We start from the raw sequence: 25268 nt of genomic DNA on the forward strand, positions 1-25268 counted from the left end.
CAAATTCTCTTCCGGTGTTTTGGTGTATTTACAGTTTGTTCTGTGGATTCATCATAAGATATCTGAACACTGAACACGGATTATATAGTGAGCTTTTATATAAAGGATTCTTTAGCATTGTACAGCCAAAACGAGTCCCGACGGATCACCACCTTATCGTGGTGGGGCACTTTGCGCGTCTCCATGACCCCTAGAGCTATGTCGGCGGGAGTCTCGTACTCCTGGTAGGGTTACCCAAGCCGAACAGGTCGAAGGGTAGAGTCCAGACTAAGAGTGATCCCAAAAGCTGGTGGCGGCACGCTTTGAGGCGGTTTCCTACAGACCTGGATCCCGTTAGCCACCTGCAGTTGTAGAAAGGTGCCGGTCGTCTGGGGTCTCCCTTGCCACTGGAACCATCTTCTTTACAATCAAAATAGTGGCGTTGGGAAAAACCGCACCCCTTACGCCACTTTAAAAACCATCATTGCGCAGGTATCCTCTTTCACCTGAGTCTCCGACCACAATCCAGGATCGGACTGTTCAAACATCAGCAGACTCACAAATAAAAGAAGAGAGTCATCATCGAATCGATGGACAACCCCAAGCAAGCACAGCCAAAACGAGTTTTTTTTTTTGTGGGACACCTTGACTATAAATTGTAGTGAAAAGGTGCCCTATATATTCTGAAAAGTACTGCCATCCAATTCAGTTTTGGTTTGGCTTTGCTTGTATCGGAGCAGGACTAATGGCTCAAGTTTTGAACGAGATGGCGAACGGGCCATTAGTAACAACTAGACAATTCCCGCGGCAATTGTAAGAGTTGTGATTGATCTGGAAGATAATCCCGGTATATATATAGCCCTGGTTGTTAGCATTAGGAGTTAGCATAACGTTTTTAGCTCAGAGAGATGTTTCTGTCATTTTTTACTTGGTTTTGTGGGGGGACTCCGCCAGCATTTCCTCCGACTCAATCCTTGTCGCTGTTTTTCCCTTCCCCTTATCACTAACATTCTTGAGACCTATTGTGCTGGGCAAGGAAATAAAACCAACAAAATCAAAATGACATGAGATATGGGCCCTCTCAAACGCACCTATTAACTGAACAGTCGAAGAGATCGAGCCAGGCATTATCGCCCTCTACTGTGTGATTGACCCATCAGTTTTTCTTCTTCTTATCCTTTGCCACAGCAAAGTCCCGCGACACACTAAAAACAGGTCCGCGGCCCACTTTTGGGTCCCAACCTACCAGTTGAGAAACACTGTTTTAAATGTTTTCGACTAAAGTTATACATATATATTTCTACTAAACCATTCAAAGGAAGTCTTTTCTGGTGGCCCAAAGAAACCAAGATTTCCTACCAACACCATGCTTGACAATTTACAAAAATAAAAGAACACATTTAAAGGATTACCTTACAAGAGCTCCAACGTTGCATCTGTTTATCGAAGAAAAGCAATTCTCTTTCCGAAAATATACGTCTAAACAAAAAGGCGGAGTTAAGCAAAACATTTGCGTTGATGGAGAATGAAGTTAAACTGGCTGGACCATAAGCAATAACAGACGATTGTCTGCATAACAGCAGAAAATCACACAGACAAAAGTGATGGTACTATCCCTTATCTGCAGGGTTGGGTAGGGTTACTTTAACTGGATTACTTTCAATGACTTTTGGATTACTCCAATACCAAAGATGCTCATAAAAGACAACAAAAAAAACTAAATATGAATAAAGTTACTAAATTTTGTGCAGGCTTGGAATACATGGAACGGCAAAAATTATGTCATTCATTTCGTTTCTGTCGCATTTGATGTTAGTTTTGCCGGAGATCAAAGCCAGGAGAGAAAGCTTACCACGTGGTGTGAGTCATCATTTTATTCATATTTAGTTTATTTTGTCTTTTATTAGCATATTTGGTATTGGAGTTATCCAAAAGTAATTGAAAGTAATCCCGTTAAAGTAACCCTACCCAACCCTGATTTTATGTTAGTTTTGCCGGAGATCGAAGCCAGGAGAGAAAGCTTAACACCTGTTGTGAGTCATCATTTTATTCCTATTTAGTTTATTTTGTCTTTTCTTAGCATATTTGGTATTGGAGTAATCCAAAAATCATTGAAAGTAATCCAGTTAAAGTAACCCTACCCAACCCTGATTTTATGTTAGTTTTGCCGGGGATATAAAGAGATCAAAGCCAGGAGAGAAAGCTTACCACCTGTTGTGAGTCATCATTTTATTCATATTTAGTTTCTTTTGTCTTTTCTTAGCATATTTGGTATTGGAGTAATCCAAAAGTAATTGAAAGTAATTCAGTTAAAGTAACCCTACCTAACCCCGATTTTATGTTAGTTTTGCCGGAGATCGAAGCCAGGAGAGAAAGCTTACCACCTGTTGTGAGTCATCATTTTATTCATATTTAGTTTTTGTCTTTTCTTAGCATATTTGGTATTGGAGTAATCCAAAAGTCATTGAAAGTAATCCAGTTAAAGTACCCCTACCCAACCCTGATTTGATGTTAGTTTTGCCGGAGATCAAAGCCAGAAGAGAATGCTTACCACGTGTTGTGAGTCATCATTTTATTCATATTTTGTTTCTTTTGTCTTTTATTAGCATATTTGGTATTGGTGTAATCCAAAAGTAATTGAAAGTAATCCAGTTAGAGTAACCCTACCTAACCCTGCTCATATCAGGGGTGTCAAACTCATTTGAACTCTGGGGCCACACGATAGAACAGACATTCTGTCGGGGGCCGGACTAGTAGAATAAAGACAAAGAAAAGTAGAGATAAAGAATTAAGAGAGAGGGCAGGACAAATAGAGATAGAGGAAGAGAGCCTGAGAAACAAAAGAGATAAAAAGAGAAGTCGTGAGAGAGGGGAAAAGAAAGGGAGCGGAAGAAAGAAACCCAAAGAGAAATAGAAAGACAGAAGCAGAGAAAAGAGAAAAGAAAGCGCAAAGGGTAGGAAGAGAGAGAGGGAAAAAAGGACGTTAGAGTAAAAGAAGTTAAAATAACAGAGAGATAGAGACAAAGAGCAACAAAAGAAGAAAAAAGAAAGACACAGAGAGTGAAAGAGAGAGTGGGAGAAAAGGGGTGGAAAAGAAAGAGGGAGAGAGAGAGAGAGATAGAAATACATGTACAGTGTGTTTGTGAGAGGTACCTGGCTTTGGCAACATCAAGTTGACATATTTCAACCTGCAGCTTGTTTTTCTCTTGCGCTTCTCTGAGTTGTCTCGCGGGCCGGATTCAATCCCTTAGCGAGCCTGATCTGGCCCGCCGGCCGCCTGTGCCTTATATCAAATGCTTACTGAAATAATTATAAAGGGACAGTGGTGCGAATTGCCATAAGCCAAAAAATGCTTTGTTATGAAATCAAACACTATTTAAAAACAAATAGAACAGGGGTGTCAAACTCATTTTAATTCGGGGGCCATATGATAGAAAAAAAATTTTTTATCTCGGGGTCCGGACTAGTACCCTAGAAAGAAAGAAAAAAGGGAGAAAGAAATAAGAGAAGTGAAAAGTAAAGAGAGCGGGACAAAGAATGAGAGAAAGGGAAAGCAAGAGAGAAAGGGGAAGAGAGAAAAGGAAGAGAGCAAAAGAAGGTAAAAAGACAAAAAAGAAACAAAGAGGAACAAAGAAAGAAAAAGAGAGTGAGAAAAAGGAAGAGATAGTGTGAGAAGCAAAAGATAAAAAGAGAAATAGTGAGAGAGGGAAAGAGAGAGAAATCCAAAGAATTAAAAAGAGAGAAGAGGAAAAAGAGAGAAGGGGAAAGCAAGAGAGAGAGGGGAAGAGAGCAAATGAAGGTAAAAGACAAAACAGAAACAAAGAGGAACAAAGAAAGAGAAAAAGAGACGGAGTGAAGGAGAGTGAGAAAAAGAGAGTGTGAGAAGCAAGAGATAAAAAGAAATCGTGAGAGGGAAAGAGAGAAATCCAAAGGGAAATAGAAAGAGAGAAAGGGAAAGCAAGAGAGGGGAAGAGAGGACAGAAAAGGAAGAGAGCAAAAGATAAAAAGACAAAGGTTCGCTGATTAAAGGTCTTTTTGGGGTCCTTGGACCTTCAGTTCAAAATATTATAAACATATCACTCTCCTCAGGTGTAGTTCCAACGGCCTTTTTTTTCCCGCCGTTTTTAAACCTAGACTAAAACGACCCAACCTTGATCCAGAAAGCTTATGTAATTATAGACCTGTGTCAAACCTACCCTTTCTTTCTAAAGTACTTGAAAAAGTAGAGGCACAGCAGCTGAATGATTTCATATCCGAGAACAATCTTTTTGAATCAATGCAATCAGGATTCAGCTAACCACTCTACTGAGACAGCTCTGATTAAGGTAACTATTGATCTCCTACGGGCAATGGACTCTGGCGCTTCATCACTCTTGCTGCTGCTGGACCTTAGTGCTGCTTTTGACACTGTGGACCATAAAATCTTACTAGAACGGTTGGGAAAAACGGATTGGTCTCTCAGGAACCGTCCTCTTATGGTTCAGATCCTACCTCTCAGATAGGACGCACTGTGTTGAATATGGTGAAATGTCATCTGAGCCCTTTAGTGTTACCTGCGGTGTTCCGCAGGGTTCAGTACTTGGCCCCCTTCTTTTCAGCATTCACACACATCCATTAGGTGATATTATTCGCAAGTATAATATCGGTTTTCATTGCTACGCAGATTACACTCAACTATATCTTCCGATGGAGGAATCTGCCCCACTTAACTGCCTCATTGAGATAAAAGAATGGATGTCACTCAACTTCTTGCTCCTTAACTCTGAAAAGACTGAAATGTTAGTTATTGGTCCATCTAAATGCCGTGACTTGTTCTCCAAAATGGCTCTGAACATTGACAAATGTAATATCACCCATCGTGACTCGGTCAAAAATCTAGAAGGCACATTTGACCCTAATTTGGACTTTCAGTTTCATGTTAATAATATTACTAGAACAGCTTTTTTTCCATCTTCGCAACATTGCTAAAATTCGCCCAATGCTGAAATCAGAATTTGTGCATTTGTTCGATTACTGTAATGCCCTACTCTCCGGTCTCCCGAAGTCCAAAATCAAGAGCCTGCGGGCGGTACAAAATGCTGCAGCGAGGCTTTTAACTACGACAAGAAAGTTTGATCGCATGACCCTGATTTTAGCTAACCTGCATTGGCTCCCTGTTAACTTAAGATGTGATTTTAAGGTTCTATTGGTAGTATACAAAAATCATGCATGGACTTGCTCCCTCTTATCTTTCAGATTAAATTTCCACCTATGTTCCGGTCTGGAGCCTTTGCTCTGAAAATGCTGGTCTACTAGTGATCCCAAGAGCCAAGAAGAAATCCGCAGCGCTCTCCATTCAGGCCCTGGTGCTGTGGAATGCGCTTCCCCCAGAGATAGAAGATATCTGTGTATAGTTTGTTGCTGCCTGGTCATCCTTGCAGAGGGATTACCGCAAGGTTTCATCATTTTTTTCCTCATGTTGAGTTTTTTTTAGTTTTTCCTTGCCCTCATGTAGGTCTTAGATCAGGGGATTGTGTAACACTATTCTGTAGTCTGTAAAGCACTTTGAGACTCCTTGTGATTAAGGGCTATACAAATAAACATGACTTTAGTTCATTTTCAAGTTATCCCAATGACAAAGAATGGATATTATTCCCGCAGAACGATATCACACAAGAAAGCAACCGCTAAACCGCTTAGAATATAGATTTATTGACAAGAAAACAAGTTAAACGAGGGGATAATTGGTACAAAATGACCTCATTCCCTCTAGGCGGATAGCCAATTTAAACACTTGTTCTTCAGGTTGAGCGAGCTTTGGAATCCTTGATAGTACCGTGGAATGATTTATAAGACTTTAGGTGAATATCCCAACAAAATCTTTTCAGGAATGTTTGAGTGACGAAAAATTTGGCTCCATACATACTTTCATAGGGGAGATTTCTTGAATTTGGACGAATGGTCGGAATAGTTTCAGGTTTTTCTTTTCAAATGCTTCTCAACGAGTCCCGACTCCTCAAACTGCTTCTGTGCAGTGGGAGTTTCCCGTCGTCTTCTACTGTCCGTTCTTCGCATGAAGCATTTTCTCCTGTAACGACGAATTGACATCGATCGTCAGTTAGATTTCCGATAAAAAAAACAAAAAACCTCAAAACTCACTTTAATCATAGTTTCCAGTTTGATGGCATCCGCGGCGAACTTGCGTATGCCGTCCGAGAGTTTTTCGACGGCCATGCGATCTTCGTTGTGCTGCCAGCGGAAGTCCTTCTCGTTCAGGTGGACCTTTTGCAGATTGCTGTCCTTTGCTGTGGATACAGAATGAGGTTCTTGAGCGGGGTTCCCACAGCCTAAGGCAGGGGTGTCAAACTCATTTTAACTCGGGGCCACAAGATAGAACAAACATTCTCTCAGGGGCCGGACTAATGAGGAAGGAAGAATGAAATGGAGAGATGGACAGAAAGAAACTAACAAAGAAAGAAAGGGAGAAGGAAATTGAGAAAGAAAAAGAAAAGGAGAAAGAAAGAAAGAAAAGGAAAGATGGGATAAAGAAGGAAAGAAAGAAAACAAAGATTAGTAGATTGAGGAGAAAGAAAAAAGAGAATGAAATAAGAGAAGGAGAGGAAAAAGAGAGGGTGGGACAGATAAAAAAGAGAAAGGGAGAAAGAAAGAGAGAGGAAAAAAAGAGAGCGATATGAGAAACAAGAGAAAAAATAAATTGTGAAAGAGGGGGAAAGAAAGAGAAAAAGAAATCCAAACAGAAATAGAAAGAGAGAAAGAGAAGGGGAGAAAGAGGGGGATGCAAAAGCGAGAGAGAAAAGGAAAAAGAGAACCAAAGAAAGTAAAAAGACAGAGAAAAAGGTAATAATAATAATAATAATTTCCTTGTATTGTCATTCTGTGTAACAATGTACACAGAACGAAATGTCGATTGCACCTGACCCGTTGTAGCGAGCCGATGCAGCCGCAGCCAACAGAGGGCGCCGCCGACCACTTTTTAAGTCTTAGGAATGACTCGGCCGGGGCGCGAACCACCGACCTCCCAGTCTCAAAGCGGGCGCCTTACCATCTAGGCTACTGAGCTGGTAGAGGAACAAAGAAAGAAAAAGAGAGAAAGAGCGAGTGAAAGAGCAAAAGATAGAAGGTGAGAGAAAAAGTTAGGACGAGAGAGAGAAAGAAATACAAGTACAGCGTTTGTGAGAGGCGTCTGGCTTTGGCAAAATCGAGTGGACATATTTCAACCTGCAGCTCGTTTTTCTCTTGCGCTTCCCTCAGCTTTGTCTCGCGGGCCGGATTCAATCCCTTAGTGGGCCTAATCTGGCCCGCGGGCCGGCAGTTTGACACCTGTGGCCTAAGGCAAGGTAACGTTAAATGCCTTGTGAAAATAAAATTTAATACCAAGTCGACAAAAAAAAACAACAAAAAAACCCACAAATAAAACCAATAAAACACAAACATTTCTTGCACACATTACAACGAGCCTCGTGCACGTTACCCGACTCACCTTCTAGCCATGGCAACAAACTTTTGTCTGACAGCCACTTTCCATTATATTTACACATATTTGAAGAGTATGTTAGGAGTGACAAGATTGGATAGATTGAGAAATGAAATTGTGAGGGACAGAACTGAAGTAGTAGTGGAACTGAGCCAGCGTGTGGATAAAAGACTACTCGGTTGGTTTGGACTTATGGAGAGGATGGATAAGGAGCGAATGTTGAAGAGGATCTACAGAGCAGAAGTCAATGGAAGGACACCAACTAGAAGGCTACCATTGACATGGATGGACGGTGTTATGAGTGCACTGGAGGAAAGAGGTCTAAATATAACGGAAGCTAGAGCTCTTGTTGGTGATGGGAATGAGTGGAGAGGTGTTGTAAAAGGATAGTGGGATGTTTGGACGCGTTCTAAGGGATAAGAAGGGCACCTGTGTGATGCGGCAGGGGTAAACCAGTGAAAGCTGTCGGGCCCTGCTGTTGAATGGAAGAGTGTGTTGCGTCACAGTGACATGGCCGCTTTCTCATGTCCCGTTTCATCTGGTGGGACGAAAGCATGACCGACTTGTGTGCCGAGGTGCTTAACTTGTTTCGGTGTTTGGGCATTTGGGTTGGCCACGGTCCTAAAATGTTGTGTGTTTTTTTTTCTCTTGTTTTCCCTTTTTTATTCTTTTTGTTTTGGTATGTGTTTGTCTTGCTGTCAGTCACCCCTCTTGAGGGATATGACCAAGATAGATAGATAGAATTAATATTCCCATAAGTTGCTATGTGTATTGGGGATAAATCCAAAACATGCGTCTGCTCCGAAAGGCCCGACTGAAACCACATCACCGCTTTGATAGTTCCATTATACTGGTCCAACCATGTTACCACGAAGGTAAATCGGTGACTTAATAAATGCTACTAAATCTTTATCGTTCAAACAAATATCAATTTACGGTGTTCACATTTTTAAGACTATGAAAAATTGTGATCAAGACATTTTAATGACATTTAAAGCCTCATTTTCAGAATCATGAATTGAATACCTTTAGGAATCTGCATCAACCCTGTTGAAATTCAAGCAGACGTAACAAAAAGCCTTTTCCGTGCCAAAACAATGCTAAGAAAAAAAAGGAGGGTCAACTACACTCCTCAACAGTAGTTGGTGATAATGCCCGATCTCTACCTGTTTAGTCAATCAAGTTTAAGAGGGACCACACCTCATTTTACTGTGATTTTGTTGCTTTTCCTGCCCAAAATAATGGGGCCCAAGAAAGTTAGTGGTAAGGTGAAAGTGGAAAACCGTGACAACTCAACGAAGGAGTCGATTGACAAAATACAACAAAATACTTAAAATTTATAGCATATATTTGTAAATATTTATTTACTGTTCATTTATTTCTAGATATGGCAGGATCGGCCTCCATATTTAGATTTGTATTTGTTCTTCTAAGTGAACAGTAATACCTATCGGATTTCGTTAGGCCGGGGTGGGTGGACAGTCTAGGGCGCTTCACTTTTGCCGACTGTCTTTAGCTTCTAGTTGGGGTGGGCACATAGGTATGGCATCTCAAAGTGTGCCTGACAGTCACAAACCAGGCATTAACATGTGAGCAAACGAGGTGCTGGGTGTAAGAAAGATGGCATGCTAACTACATATATAAGAGGCCATTGGAGGAAATACATAGCAAATACCCGAAATGGCATTTGGGATCATTAAAAAATTGAGATATTAGTTAATGTGATTAACTTCTCATTTATAAATGTTCAAAAACATGAGCATTTGTTTGTACAATACAAGTTCACGAGACTCTGTCAGTACTAGTTAGACACTGGCGGTCCACCAGAGAGACTTTACGAGGTAAGGGAAACCCAGCACACATAGCAGTACCTGTTTCTGTACTAAGCAACTGCTTCACAGTGACGTGGTCCTGACTGAGCTCTGCAAGCAGCCCGGGAGAGATGGTGAGCAGGTCACATCCGGCTAGTGCTTTGACCTGGCCCGTGTTACGGAAAGAAGCGCCCATCACCACTGTGCTGTAACCGAATTTCTTGTAGTAGTTGTAGATCTTGGTCACGCTTTGAACACCTGGTTGGACAGAAAAAGGCAGGGGGGATGAGGAAGTACTGGGAAAAGGTTCGAATGAAATGATTCGTCTTTGTCACCGTAGGAACATGCTTCTGGGGAAAGCAACCAAACCGGTTGGAAGGAAGGAAACTCCCGCATTTTTCTACATGAACACATTGTTTACTAGAAGAGTAACTCGTTCCAGAGTACACTAATCCTTCGCTAATTACTGGTACGCTACGGATTCTGAATAGAACTGTCGTCATTGTCATTGATAAAGGATCATGCTTTGTGTTCTGCGGGAGACAGCAAATGCTATCCGAAAGGCAAGTTGTATGCGTTTCGTGTGTGGGCGTGACTGCTTGTGTGTGCAACTGTGATAGGCTGGTGGTGTATACAGACAGTCAAACAGCAGGGTGAGTCAATATGGCCACCAAAACAAACTGCAATGGTAGCTAGCTTTTGGTGGCTGGTTACATTAAAAATGAATACATTCATTAAAATCAGATTCTGAAGAAAGTCAGAAGCTGACAGGGCCTGCCAAGGAAAGAGGAAGAAAGTTCAGTGTAGATGACAATGACAGACTATCGGAAATTGCACCTAGGGGCAAACGTGTGAACAGTGGATCAAATCATCGACAGTAGCCAGAAATGGAGAAAGATCTTGGAATGGTTTGAACCCAAAAAGGATATCGAGTGTCTCGGCTAAGTGCTAAAGCTCGAGAGACCTCAAGATTGCACAGGCCCAAAAATGCTTCCACAGGTATGTACATCGTTTTTCTATTTCTTTGAGTAAGCGGCAATTTTCAAGCAGTAGTATGGAGTCAGCTTATATACGATAAAGGTGCTGTCAGGAATTTGAAATGTATTACTCGCAGAGGCCATCTTCTGGTTGAAGTCATCATTGCAGCCAAAATCACTAGGGGACAAACCTTGGAGCCTTTTACACAATTAGACATGGGACCCCCACCAGCGTGAACTACACCGATTTCAATTCAAATGCTCCACCTCAAACGCCCCATTCACTCTAGGAAATGCAATAATCCCAGGCTCTAAATATCTCCTCAGACAGATATATTTAATGTAGGTCTGTCTGACTTCAAAATGGCAAATTTTGCTGAAAAAGGAGATTTTCATGCCTGCTTGCGGCTGGAACATGAATTAATCTAAACTGACATCACAACACAAATGAGTCAATCTTGAAATAAAGTGTGTGAGGGGAAATAAATAAAAAAATAAAACAGTACAATGGTACCTGGGTCTTCATGGGGCTCATAGCTTTTGCGATCGGTGTTTTCCTTGTACCAGTCTAGGATGCGGCCGACAAAGGGCGAGATGAGAGTTACCTTTGCTTCGGCACAGGCTACTGCTTGTGCGAAAGAGAAAAGCAGGGTCATGTTGCAGTGAACCCCGTGTTTCTCTTCAAGCTCCCTTTAAAAAGAAAGAAAAAACACGATTAAGGCTTTCATAAATATGACATTCATCTAATCGCGAATATGAACTTCATTTTTTACATTTTCACCGTCTTTATTTCTCTCCACCACCCTCGACTGAAATAAAATAGATGTCAACGTGCAGTGATGCACACGCGGAAGCAGAACACCAGCAGGTTCTTTATTAGTCTCAGAGCCACACACCACTTAAGTATTTTGAATACATTGAGTTTATACCGAGCAACAGCGATAAGACACAAAATACCAGAGACGCTGCGTTTGAAAAAAAGGTGCCCGCGGGCAGCAGGGTGCCTGTTAAAGCTAAATATTATATAAACTCTCTGTTGGCAGAATTACTCAAATAAAAGCAGTCATTAAGTTTTAAAATCTCCCTTGCGGAGGAGAGCACTGTCGGGAGGCATCTCGCCAAAATCTCGACAGAACTGGCGACTTACAGGCGGGGGTGTGGTTTATTTTGAGTTGACACATAAACAGGAAATGGAGTCACACATAAGCGCGGCTTCACAATAAAAGGAAAAACGTAGACATGAAAAATGAAATTAGACTGATGTTTTAAACGTGACTATATGTGTGTGTGTGAGAGAGATTGTTTTTACATTTAGGAATATAAAAACAGGTTCATTGAAGTCTGAGAAAAATGCACATATCTCAAAACAGTCAACTTTACAGAGCCCCTTAAGGACAGAGGTGCCCGCAGACCTATTCTGAAAAAAACTGTCAAGCTCCTACTGTGGCGCGTGCAGGTATGTGCATTTCTTAGATGCGCTCGAATAAACTTTAGGGATTAGGTTGGAATTTGGGCTGTATTTAAAAGCGGCCTTTTCTCACATGAACTATTTTGATGCTACAGAAATGAAAACCGCGGGGACGAGAATGACCTCGCGCTCCACCCCCCACTCTCCCTTTTCCTGCTACATGATGTGTTGTGCATCCAAAACAGCATTGCTGAGAGATAAAAGCGCAGTAGAAAAGAAATGATGGAGGTTCTTTAGGCACATACTCAAGAGAAATTTTTTTACTTTCAACTTTAAGGAATTGAATTGTCCTTATTGTCATTGATATTAACGATGTGAAACTTGCAACGAGATTAGACATGGCACTCAAGGGTCAAACATCAAAGACTGAAGAGCATAAGCAGGGTCTGAAATAACGTCTGCCGGGACGCCCGGGGCGTGCATTTTTTCCGTCGGGCGTACAACTTACAAAACTTCTCCGCCCGGGTAACCGACAACTTTTTCAAGGAAAAAAAAAAATCTTTAGTTCCCCCCCATCTCGAAATCAAACGTTTGCTTTATTCCGATTTCGAAATCTTTCGAAATCGTTCGGTTTGGAAATTTCAGTTTGTCTGGCAATTGCATACTTGGCAGCCAATCAGAAGCCTGCATCGAATAACTTCGTGCTTCCGGACTTTCCTCGAGTCTTATGAGGTCGTGTATTTGCATATCATTTTCCAAATGAGACGCATAGAAAATACAAAAAATGGTAAAGTGGTTAGGAATCAAGGCAAAACCTCAGCCCCCGAAGAACATTTCAAAAGAAGCTAACAAAATCTATGTTGCTACAAAACGTAAATGTACATTAAAAGCATCATGGAAAGAGAAATTCACGTGGCTCGTAGCAGACGACGCAACGCAGACATTGCATGAATGAAGATGAGTAAATACAGGTACATACTGATGGCAGATGGAAAACAAAGATTTCATGTTCATGCAATGAATGTTATTGAGTAGAATAGAATATGCCTTTATTGTCATTGTTACAACATGGGATATGTTGTGACAGCGAAATTGGACAACTCCAGGTCCACATTTTACAGTGAGGATAAGGAAACAAGAGATAAAGGAACAAAGAACATGTTTTAACCGTCTTTGCTGTAAATAGGCTTTGCTTCCTCCGGAGGGGGGGTGATGAGGGACAAACAGAGATGGGGGATCCAACTGGATGTTTGATCTTACAGTACACACAGTCCAGTGTTTTTTCCCCGAATTGCACAGTCCACGTATTGAATGGATTTGGGAAGTACAATCCATAAACATGCCCGATTAAAGTCGCCGGCGACGATAAAAGCTCCGTTGGGGTGTGCGAGCTGCTGTTTATTGATAGCAGCGGGCAGGAGATTTAGCGCTATGCTAACGTTAGCATCCGGTGGAACGTAAACTGCAACCACAATGACCACAGTTAGCTCTCCCGGTAGATAGAAGTGTCTGCACGATACTGCTAGAAACTCCATATCGAGTGAGCAGTATGTGTCAATGATTCGGCTGTTATTGTAGCGCGTAGTCTCCAACCCCTGTTTTTACCGGAGTCTCCGTCTCGTTCGTGCCGGTGAAGCGTGCGTCCTGCGAGTTGTAATGCGGCGTCGGGAAGGCAAGACTCCGTGATGACAAAAAATACTCCAATTCCGGACATTTATAATAAACTTAAATTTAATAAGTGTTGTTCTGTTATATATTCTGATTATCAATCCTTAATACTTTGCAACAAACGTTTTTTTTTTGCGATCAGTCTTATTGCATTTCAAGTTGTGAAAAATGGGAGTCCGCTAACTTTTTGTCATGAGTTTCAGACACTGGTATAAGCTTAGAAAACTGTCCCAAGTTCTAACAATGCAATGACAAAGAATAGTGCAATTAAAATGACATTTTAAACGACGCACCTTTAGGTCTGATTTGTAACTGGTCCCACTAAAACTCATTTGGCTCTTCCAAAAAGCTGACATCACACTTGACACTCACTTGCCAGCTTGGATTCCTTCCCACGTAGACGAGAGCTTGATGAGCACGCGCTCTTTGCTGATTCCGGCCTCCTCGTAGAGTGCGATGAGCTTCAAGGCTCTGGCCACCATTTCTTCTTTGTCAAAAGACAATCTGAAATATGACAGATTTTACTCCAATATCAAATATCAACGCAGAACCCCACACAGTGTTCAGAATCCAAAAAGGCATCCATTTTTGACATGCTAAGCACAATTGCACACTACAACATGCTTACCCATTTAAAGCAGAGACGTACTTTGTTACGGTTCAATGTGAAAAGCTACCACTAAAATATGCAATTTAGAACCTACTTGCTGTTTATTTTTACCAAGTTTGCATGTTATGTCTTTATTGGAAGTACAGTAATCCCTTGGTGATCGTAAATGGGCTGTAAGAACCCCCCGCGAAACTCGAAAATCTGCGAAATAAGAACATTTCTAGAATGATTCATTACTAAACCAACCCAATTTACAGGCTCCAGTATTTGTTAAATAAATAAACTGTACTTTGTTAACATTTTACTAATAACTTTTGTACTGTCAAGTTATAATTTTAAAAACTGTTTTGCTGTTTTATTGCAACTTTAAGACTCGATTACTTGACTTTACGTGATACTTTGCCGCCATCATGTGCTTGTAATGGAAAACTGCATTAAGTTACATTTTGCTGAGTTTCCGGCAATGCAAAATTATTTTTCTCTTTTGAATAAATTGACTCATGTACTATTGCAACGGTTGTACGGCCTACAAACGTCGTTTGTTCTTACAATTCTTTCACACGATATCCATTTCTTTTTATTTCCCGTTATATTTTGTCGCATAATATTAACATTTTTGGGGGCTTATTTAGTCGGTTGTAAGATACAAAACTGTACTTAATCACATGTTTTAGTGGAAATACAATGTTGTCAACAAGATTCACTTGATATAAATGGAAATTATTAAACTTTTTCTTCTTTTTTTGGTGTTTTTTTTCTCTACTTTAAAAAAAAAAAATCCTTAAAAAAAAAAAAAAAAATTGTGTTTATTTTTTCCGAGCTGTTACTTCTCTTTTTCTTCTCTATTTACTTTTTTCCTACGTTTTCTATTCTTTTTTTCTGGCTTTTTTCTAAAATTTTCCTTCTTTTTTTCCTCTTACTTTTGTTTCTTTTTTTCTCAGCTTTTTACTCCTTTTTCATTTTGGTATTTTCTTCTTTTTAGTTCTATTCCCCCTTCCTTTAAGTCATTTTGTGCATCATTTTACTTAATATTTGGTCATGTTGGGATGAAAGAAGCAAAAACAACCTGAAGAGCCGTTTAGGACCCGAAAGAGCCGGTTCCTTTTTAGTGAGCCGAGCCGAAGAAGCCGGTTCTCGACATACTCTACTAACTTTACTTAACTTCGTTCGACTTCAAAATACTGTACCGCATTTAGGACACAACGTCAGGGGAACCCGTGTATTTTTACCTTCATGCACTGTAACTTTGACTTGAGTCGCTTCTTAATTAGTAATTTTGAGCCCTCAATTTTGTGCGCTGGCTAGATTTTCTTGTGCGCTGAGAATGTGCAGCAGTGCGTAGCTTAGAGGGAACACTGGTCACAAGCGATCACTGTTGAACACATGAGCACGCACCTGGCATCCACCTCAGTTGAGACCCTGCCAGGGACCTTCTTGAGAATCTCCAGACCAAAACTCACAAACAGCTTGTCCATGGTTGTGGCGATCTGCTCATCCAAGGATCTGGCTCATCCAAGGGAACGGGATTCTCAGTTAGGCAGTTTTAACAGTGATCTACAATTCTAAGTTACTTAAAAAGAAAATATCAACATGCAGATGGTTTAAGACTTCTCACCCGCCTTTGGCGATGCCAAATTTGATGGCCTGATCGAGCAGGCTCTGATAAGCTGGCATCTTGGCAGCAGCAAGGATCAAGGAGGGATTGGTAGTAGCATCCTGAGGCTTGTATTCGTCGATTGCTGCACCGCAATGAATTGGACAGCATTATAAAAATGGTTTGATGAACTTTGAGCATTTTCTTAAAGAGGAACAAGTGGCGTAAAACACTTGAGTGTACGTTCGTCACAGCCCTCTGAAACCTGCTCGGCAAGATAAAAAGTGTTTTAACCTGCTAGCTTTGATTAAAGTATATCGGTAAGACACTCAACAGGATTGTCACATATTTCTGAGGAGAGTGATTCTTGATTCTGTAAATGAGAGGAACAAATCGAATCCATTATCCTGGTTTTTCCTTGCCCTCATGTAGGTTTTAGATCAGGGGATGGTGTAATAATAGTTTGTGGTGTGCAATAATCTGTGGTCTGTGCAGCCCTTTGAGACTCCTTGTGATTAAGGGCGTCACAAATAAACATGACTTGACTTGATTTACAGTAATCCCTCGATAATAAGTGCTTTGGTTATCGTTGGTTCACTGCTTCATGGATTTTGAATTGAATAGTCTTTATCATCATTGATAAACGTGTCGTGCATTGTGTTTTGCAGCAGACAGCAAATGCCATCACGAGGGGAGGTTGTAGGTGTGTGTGTGTTGTCTAGGCGCGACTGATTGACTGACATCATACATCAGCCTATGCAGCCACCATAACTAACTAAAACAAAAGCTAGCGTTTAGCTGATAGTTACATTGAAAAGAAATTCTTCAAATAAATAGGACTCAAGGATAGTCATAAGAGTGCAAAATAATGGTGATCACTAGCGAGTGCTCCGTGGATTGTTATCGGGTTTGGGAAGTGACTAAGGCGGTGACGGGAGAGAAGGCAATAGCGGTGCTGCAGATTAGGCCTAATGCCACGCTAGGCTACTCAACAGCTCTCACAAGCGACCCTTGCTGAGCCTGTATCTCACAAACGCCAGTTACCCATTAAACGGATGACCTGGAGCTACAACTCGTGGGAAACCGCTACATTAGGGACGGGTGTATTTTAATTATCACGAAGACCAGGTTCAATTTGAGAATACGCAAGGCTAGCGTGCAGCTAACCAGCTGTTTTCTAAATCGCTTGCTTACACTAAAAGCAAAATCCCTCCAATTTCATTGTCTTTTTTTTATAATGACAATAAGGACCAATCATTCAACGGTTATTCTGTCATTTTAGATCTATAGTTAATATTTTGTTACAGACATATACTCATTGGTAAAGGCATCACCTCAAGGTAAGTTGGACACTTGGATGATTTTACGAAAGAGCGTCCCGATTTTGTGGATTTTTGCTTTATGATAAACGTGAGATTATTGTATTATTAAACAGTCAATATACTAATTATTCGCCAACTTCAAAACAAAAGCACACAAAAAACAACAAATGAAAAATAATTCAACATACAAGCTATATTTAAAACAAAAGTAAAAACCATTTAAATTACATGGCCTTATATCCAAGCCAGAGATACTTTCATTATTATAGATTTACTAAACAGCAAATCATAAAATACTTGTTATGATCTGATCGTAATAATGATTGACTCATGTGAGGCAGAGACTCCCAAAAAGACTATTTATTCACAAAAATCAAGACCAAAGTACCAAACAACCAAGTAGGCGACTAACAAAATGCTCAAACAAGAAACTAGAAACAAAAAAACTTCAATAAAAACTACTGAAACTGGGAATAAAGACGGCAGGAATTAAAGTTAAAAAAAAACTTGGCGTGGAAGAGAAAGAGAAAATGACCCAGAGCAGGGGTGTCAAACTCACTTTAACTCGGGGGGCCACACGATGGGGGCCGGACTAGTAGATTAAAGAGAAAGAAAAAGAGAGATAAAGAAATAAGAGAAAGAGGGAGGGAAAAGGAGAGAGGGCGGGACAAGGAAAGAAAAAAGAGAGAGGGAGAGAGCGTGAGAAACAAAAGATGAAAAATCGTGAGAGAGGGGAAAAAAAGGGGAGAGGAAGAAAGAAATCCAAAGAGAAATAGAAAGACAGAAGGAGAGAAAAGAAAGTGCAAAAGGTATGAAGAGAGAAAGAGAAAGAGCCAGAGTGGGAGAAAAGGCGTGGGAAAGAAAGAGAGAAAAAGAAAGAGAGAGAGCGAGAGCGAGAGAAAGAGCGAGAGCGAAATAAATACAGTAGTGTTCGAGGCACCTGGCTTTGGCAACATCAAGATAACATATTTCAACCTGCAGCTTGTTTATCTCTTGCGCTTCTCTGAGTGTTGTCTCGCAGGACGGATTCAATTCCTTAGCGGGCCTGATCTGGCCCGCGGGCCGCCTGTTTGACACCTGTGACCCAGAGGATGATCAAAACTCCAACTGACCCAACAGAGTTCACCGAACAAAAATTTCATTTGAAGGGGTTCAGGCCTATGATACCTATGCCCAGTTTAAAACGCCATATGGGGACCTCTAGTGGTGGGAGGTATAGCAGACTTTAACAATACTGTGTTGGCCTTTTGAAAGACATCGGAGGAACAAGGCTTTGCATTCAGCGTGTTGTGACTCCGCTTTATATTGTGGCAGCCTGAGCGGCTGTTAAACCCTGCAGGAACACCACTAACACTGTTCACTCAACTGGTTTACTTAAATACTGTAATAACGATAAAATACCGAATACTGCAATCATGTAAAATTTTGTTTTGTAAAGATTATTCAAAGTGAAAGAATGTCACACAATCATTTAAAAAAAATACTGCTGTTGTGTACTCTGAGGACTGCAATATTTCCCCAAAAACTGGTCTTACACCACAAAAGATAAATAGGAGGAAGTAGCTTGGGTTGCCTAATGAACAGTCACATTTTGCCATTTGTCACAGGTAATGAAGGATTTAGGTGATTTTTGTTCCCACTCATTAAAAACTGCCAAAATATGCATTTCTATTTGAGTGTCATCGTTCAAATATCATTTAAAAAGAAAACCTTTCAAAGCTAAAAGTCCTGGTAAACTGGGATTTTCCCAAATTCAGATAATATATGTAGAGGTTTTATTTTTTCAAACTGTGTCCAGCGATTAGCTGCCTTACTATACAAAAATCCAAATGTTTATATGAAGTTTTTTAGTGTCAAACATTTGGGATTCCTACAGACTACCTGCGTTGGTGATCACTTGCAGTGCATTATAACCCCACTTCATCTACTGGAATTTACGCATTTGTGTTCATGATTGTATGAGTGTCATGATTTGTCAATTACCCTCACTCTTTCAGCCCCAGCTGCCACTCGTTCCCCAATTTCGTTGTCACAATATGTTAACCCGTTTTGTAACAATGACGATAAAGGTATATTCTATATTCTAATTAGCCCTCCTCCCATTTAAGCAAGTCATTCTCATTCACTCCTTGTCAGTCCGTCAGCAAACATCAGCGCATGCAAGGCAAGCACTTTTGACTGGCTCCCGTTTTGATCCCGACCCGTTTCCTGTATCGATCCCCGATCCAAGCTTCGTTCTCCCGTCTCGGCTACCCGTATCCAGCCTGATTCAGTTTACTGTATCAATCCACGTTCCAAGCTCCGCTCTCCTGTCCCGGCTGCCCTTATGCAGCCTGATTCAGTTTCCTGTATCGATCCCCGCTCGTCCCGGCTACCAGACTTATTCCGATCTCAGACCACGCTTGCTTTCGACCTCCGACCACGCTTCGTTCGCAAGGGCTTCCCGCTCCTACTGCCCAGTGAGCAACAGATTGCGGTCTTTTTCTCTTGCCCCGACTTCCCCGATCCCTTATAAGAGCATTGTGTGAAACGTTACGCATTTGGGTCCCCTGCTTGTACCGGTCTTGACTATGAGATCATTGGTTGCTTCAATAAATACACTAGACTATCTTTCTAATTGCTATAGGAATAAACCAGAAAGTAAATAATCAAATTTTAAATAAGATTGCGATTTCATCATTTTAATAGCCATACTGGGTGTTGGGGACCATTTAGCAGTGGTGGGCCTTCAGGGCCTGCAAGGCCTTCTCTGCTGGCATTAAAAATAACTGATGTGATGTTAGTTCCATTTTGTCCAACAATACTTCTTTAAGTGCATTAGTTAGAATATTCATCGAACACCAAAGTCTGTTGGCCTGGAGAGTGATGGGCGCCACCAAGCTGTACTTGCCCAAGACACACTACAGGAATTGGTAGCCCTACTTGTTTAGTGGTTAAAGGATACAACTTATTCACCCATCCACTTATTAAATAATTCCAAATTGTCAGCTTCCTTTCATTGTTTCTTCCTTGTTGCACTGCTTCTAAATGTGTGATTTTATACTTAAGCATTTACCAATAGTATTTTGCCATTAGTTGTTGCCAGGCTCATAAGACTATGAATCGGATCCAGAGTTCGCCTTGGAGCACCTGCTAGCAGCGTTGGGAAACATCACCAATTTCCAAAAGATGATTGGGTAGGAGGTGATAATCCAACAAAGCCATTGCGCAAACAGCCCTTAAACTTGAAGTGAACGAGCTGCACAAGGAAATGTGTTGATTTGATAGCGAAAGATCGGACAACTAAATCGAGCAAGCCTTTGTAAAACAGGAAAGGGTTTCTTCCGCCACTTTCAGCCAAGAATTAAGGTCTTAAACCGGAGCGCAAGCCCGACCTGATCTGAATTTCCTTTCAGGTCGGGCCTCTACTTACGCACGTCTCCACATACAAAAGTTTCAGGTTACAGAGTACCTGGACGGGAAAATATTGCCTCTAGTTACAGAGGTGTTTGAGGAATTTAAAGGAAAAAAATAAAGTACAGAACACGTAAACTGGTTATCACTTGATATCTGCCGGGCAACCCGTTGCACGAGTCATCCCAGGAAAAATAAAGTGAGACATTTTATCAAAGTTCCACGAAGCCTCGGAAGTTTTAGAAGGGAATCGCCCGGAAAATCTTTTAACATGTCAGGCTATTGCTACGTGTACCTCGGGCATTTCTGACGGATTGTCAAAAGCAGACGTCATTGGATCAGTCTTTCAGGAAAAGCCAGGGAAAAATGTAAATATTTTTATGATTACCTTCATTCATCTATTACTTTATGAGCCTCCCGTTTCATGTTTACAGAGTACGAAAGGCTAAAACTGACAGCAGCTAACAGGAAGCGTGGTGTGGACTTTTGTTCAACAACAGAAAAGGACAATGCCAGGGATCATTAGTGTGTTAAAGGGGTCCACAGCCGTGGCAACACCAAAAATTTACATGACCACATGAATATGAACTTTTAAATCCGTTGTCACTGTGGCTTTATTTTCAAAATGTTGTCCAATGGAAGTTATTTTACTCATTGTGTTGACATAGTTATTCAGTATTTGTATTTTGAGATACATTGCTGCTTGGTTTGATACTTTTATTGTGTGGTAATCTAATCATAATATGCGTTTGTTTCACGTTCTGATGCTCTTATATGATAGGGTGACCAAACGTCCTCTATTGCCCGGACATGTAAAATGAAATGATCTGCATTTATATAGCGCTTTTCAAGTCAATGGCTTCCCAAAGCGCTTTACAATGTGCTCCACATTTCCCAATAGCGGCCTTGCAGCCATGTAAGGCGCTAACCTGCTTATTGGGGGTATTAGGGGTTCAGTGTCTTACCCAAGGACACTTCGACATGTAACACGGACGAGCCGGGATTCGAACTGGGATCCCTTGATCCCAAGACGAGCGCTCTACCTCCTGAGCTATAGAGCTCCCCACATACTGTCCCATTCAAAACCAGTATTTCATTCCAGTTTTTATTGTTCTACTAATTTAGGAATAATTAAGTCTGTTGAGAAACCGCTAAGAATTTGTGTCTTTGGTTATATAGATATTATTTTGTTATGAAACTGGATTTTCAATCCATATGGAGGAGGCTAACTGTAAATATCCATCCATTATTTGCACCGCTTATCATCAGTAGGGTCACAGGGGTGCTGGAGCCCATCCCAGCCATCTCCGGGCATTGGGCAGGGGACACCCTGAACTGGTTGCAAGCCAGTCGCAGGGCACACAGGGACAGACAATTCGCTCGCTCATTCACACCTAGGGACAATTTTGACCGGCCGATTGACCTTACATGCATGTTTTTGGAATGTGGGAGGAAAACGGAGTGCCCGGAGGAAACCCACGCAAGCACGGGGAGAACATGCAAACTCCGCACAGGTAGGAACTGTAAATATATTATATATATTGTTGGTGATAGGAATGAGTGTAGAGGTGTTGTAAAAGGATAGTGGTATGTTGGGACGCGTTCTAAGGGATGGGCAGGGCACCTCTATGATGCAGCAGGGGTAAACCAGTGAAAGCTGTTGGGCCCTGCTGTTGAACAGAAGAGTGTAGTGTCACCCTGACCCGAGTGACATGGCCACTTTCTTGTGTCCCGTATCATCTGGAGGGACGAAAGCATGACCAACTTGGGTGCCGAGGTGCAAAACTTGTTTGGGCGTTTGGGTTAGCCATGGTCCAAAAATGTTTGAGTTTTTTGCCATTTTTTCCCTTTTTTATTGTATGTGTTTGTCTTGCTGTCGGTCACCCTTCTTGAGGGATATGACCGAGGTATATAGATAGATATATTTATATATTCTTTGAGTGAACTTCAAGTATAATTTAAGCATCCCGAGGCCGGGCCGAGTGTCCCCTTTTTTTGGAAATCAAAATATGGTCACCCTATTATATGATTTAATAAAATACTGTACTTTAGCGGTGCTTGGAACGGATAAGTGCATCTCTGGCTCTTTTTACAAAGTTTTCAGGTTACAAAGCTACTCACAGAATTCGTAACTAGAGGTACCACTGCAATAGATGAATATTAAAAAGCAAGAAGGACTTTAGCAAGTTAGATCAAAATTCTTTTAATGAAAAAATCCCGCACACAGTCAAATTTGGCGCTGCAAAACCTCTGATATCCAACTAGTTTTTGAAGTGATCAGAACGTAAAACCGGTTTCATGTTTCAGTTTCCCAAACGCAGGCTTGCAGACTGAAATGTCATCCTGAGTGTGCAAGCTCTCTGCGTTTACATCACAAGCTGGCTGAATTACTCCATTATTTCCTCATCATTAGGAAACTCCCACAAACGAGGAAGTAAAACGAAAATGCATTTTGTGAAACAACTTAGCCTCCATTTCCCTCTGCACTTGTTTACATTAACATACCTGTCACCCTTTAAGTTTTTGCCGGACAAAGTAAGTTTATGATGCATTTTAAGACATGTACGACGAACAAGAAAAATCTGCACGGACATTTTTTTGGCAGTTATGGATACCATCCGGTATACACTGACTATCACCAAACGGCAAATCAATCAAGTCTAACAAGTTCGATGCGGCAGTCTCTATCTCAGCATTGCTTTTTTTCGTTATATAAACTAAACGAGCGGTTTGATGCTACTATGTGCATGCGTCTGCCGCCTGGGGATTTCCCATCATGCATTATTCAACATCGGATTTCACGTGGTAGTTGTGTAGTCAAGTCATTTTTATTTGTATAGAATAGAATATACCTTTATTGTCATTGTTACAAATGGGCTAACATATTGTGACAACGAAATTGGGCATGACACTCCAGTTTTACACATAGTGGGGTATTGGCAAGAAGATAAAGGAACAGAGAAGATAATGTTATAAAACAAGGGGAATAAGGCTATAGTTATAATTTACATGGTATTTACACAAGAATGTCGGCATGTGGGATGTTACATACAGGGTTGTCGTGATAACGTTGTATCGTAACGGTTGTGCAATATTGCATTTGGTGCAAATAGCCCTTAATCACAAAGGGCTGCACAGGTTATTGCACAGACTATTATTTCAGACTATATGACACCATCCCCTGATCTGAAACCAACATGAGGGCAAGGAAAAACTCAACTTCAACATGAAGGAAATGAAGAAACTGAGAATGGACCGCACATGTGGTAATCCCCCATTCAAAATGACCAGGCTGCAATGGATATTGCAATTACAAATAATACACAGATATTGTCAACAAAAAATATAGGTTATTCATATGCTATAGTGTAGAAGTGTGTTTTAAGCTTAGATTTAAACATTTCCACTGAGGTTGCTGATCGGATCTCAGGGGGAAGAGCATTCCACAGCACCGGTGGCCGGATGGAGAACGCTCTCGAACCTGCGGAACTCTTGTAGCGAAAGGAAGTCCGTCTCTTTTTAGAGAACCGCCTAACGTCTCACTTGCTTTGAGCCGTTATATTACGAATTATTATGTTGTATGAGGAAGTTAAGAAAAAAAAGGAAGCATAAAAGGAGAAAATGAAAAAAGACAGGTTGGTGGTTATCCCTTTTATCATTAGATTACCAACAACTATTTAATGCAGAAAATGAATTCATAATTTGAATAAGAAAATACATTATTCTACTTAATTCTATTTGCATGTATTTTTTCCTTCTACAGTGAACGTCAAAGTTACTTCATTTCTGAACTTTTTTTCATAATAAACCTCATTCAAGTTGAGCAACTCAGTGTCTCACAACAAAATGTTAATTAACAAAATATATGATATAAAGAATCATGTGCAATATAACATGTTAAACTACATAAACATGTTTGAAAAAAGAAGATTTTATTGTATTTTGTAAGGGGAAATAAGACAGTTTGTAAGGGCATGGAGCCCTGGAGCGCAACAGGTATGCAAGTTTAGAAAAACTAGCTCCACATATAGTAAATAAAAAGTAACTTTTAGGGATTTAAGAGTTAATCAGATTACTATTACGCTGAAGCAATTCAATAAATACTAAAAGAAAGTAGATTTGCGAAACTTTGAAGAATCGACCGGGCCCTGTTGGTGCGATGCTAGCATGCGTCGCCCCGGGTCTCGGATTAACGATTAACTCCGCCATGAACCATGGAACCTTACAGGCTGCTATATAGCGCGCTAACCGGCTAGCATAAGCTGAGGTTCGAAGTGTCCATATTACCGTTAAAGTCTCCCGTGTCGGCCACCACCACGGTGTATTTCTTCAACTGGTTAAGCGCCGACTCCATTTTCCGTCGTTTGTCAGGAGACACACTGAGCATGATGACCGCCCGCCGGGAGTTTATATAGACACCAAACACGTGAACGCGAGAGTTGGCGAGAACGCGCACAAACAGGAAGTAGCTGTCGGGAACGCGCGGTCGCGCGCGCGGGAACAACAAAATGTCTTTTAGGTTAATACTGTAAAATTAATTCTAACAACATATTTTGAAGTGAGATTATCAAATTACGAGTAAATGTGTTTCTTTTTTTGGGGGTGTTTAAGACACCTGTGTGAAATTCATGGTTGGCGGGCCAAATGCGGCCCGCGCCACGTCGTTGTAGGTGGCCCGCGAGACGATTCTGAGAGAAGCACAGGAGGAAATTGAGCTGCTTTTCGTCGCACGATGACTTGCAGTTTTAACCCTCATGTTGTGATAAGACTTGGCACAGCTAACCGTTGTTAGCGGGTCAATTTTTACCACAGAAGAAGAAAGAAGTATCGCTCGATGTAGTTAGTACAAGATCCTAATAAACATGATACGCACCCATAACAGTATATGAGTCACATTGTAATTTGATTTTATGGCCCCTGAAACACATTAGGTGTTTTATTTTATAACCTTGAAACGGTTCACCGGAGACTCTAACACCATTTTCTTTCTGTCTTTCTTTCTTTCTTTCTTTCTTTCTTTCTTTCTTTCTTT

General features: G+C 41.0%; 1 protein-coding gene across 1 annotated transcript; it reads right to left on the reverse strand.

The window, feature by feature from the left end:
* Window positions 1–5649: 5649 nt before the first annotated feature.
* taldo1 (transaldolase 1) lies at window positions 5650–24692 on the reverse strand. Its single transcript, XM_088333565.1, has 8 exons — window positions 24524–24692; window positions 15543–15666; window positions 15323–15430; window positions 13690–13821; window positions 10756–10931; window positions 9325–9522; window positions 6118–6263; window positions 5650–6046 (listed from the first exon to the last, which is right to left on the reverse strand). The coding sequence occupies exons 1-8, from the start codon at window positions 24621–24623 to the stop codon at window positions 6014–6016; spliced, it is 1017 nt and encodes a 338-aa protein (XP_088189691.1). The 5' UTR covers window positions 24624–24692; the 3' UTR covers window positions 5650–6013.
* Window positions 24693–25268: the final 576 nt, after the last annotated feature.

Source organism: Urocampus carinirostris, chromosome 4 (assembly GCF_059441175.1).
Source record: "Urocampus carinirostris isolate Australia breed hairy pipefish chromosome 4, RoL_Ucar_1.0, whole genome shotgun sequence".
In the NCBI taxonomy this organism is placed as follows: domain Eukaryota; kingdom Metazoa; phylum Chordata; class Actinopteri; order Syngnathiformes; family Syngnathidae; genus Urocampus; species Urocampus carinirostris.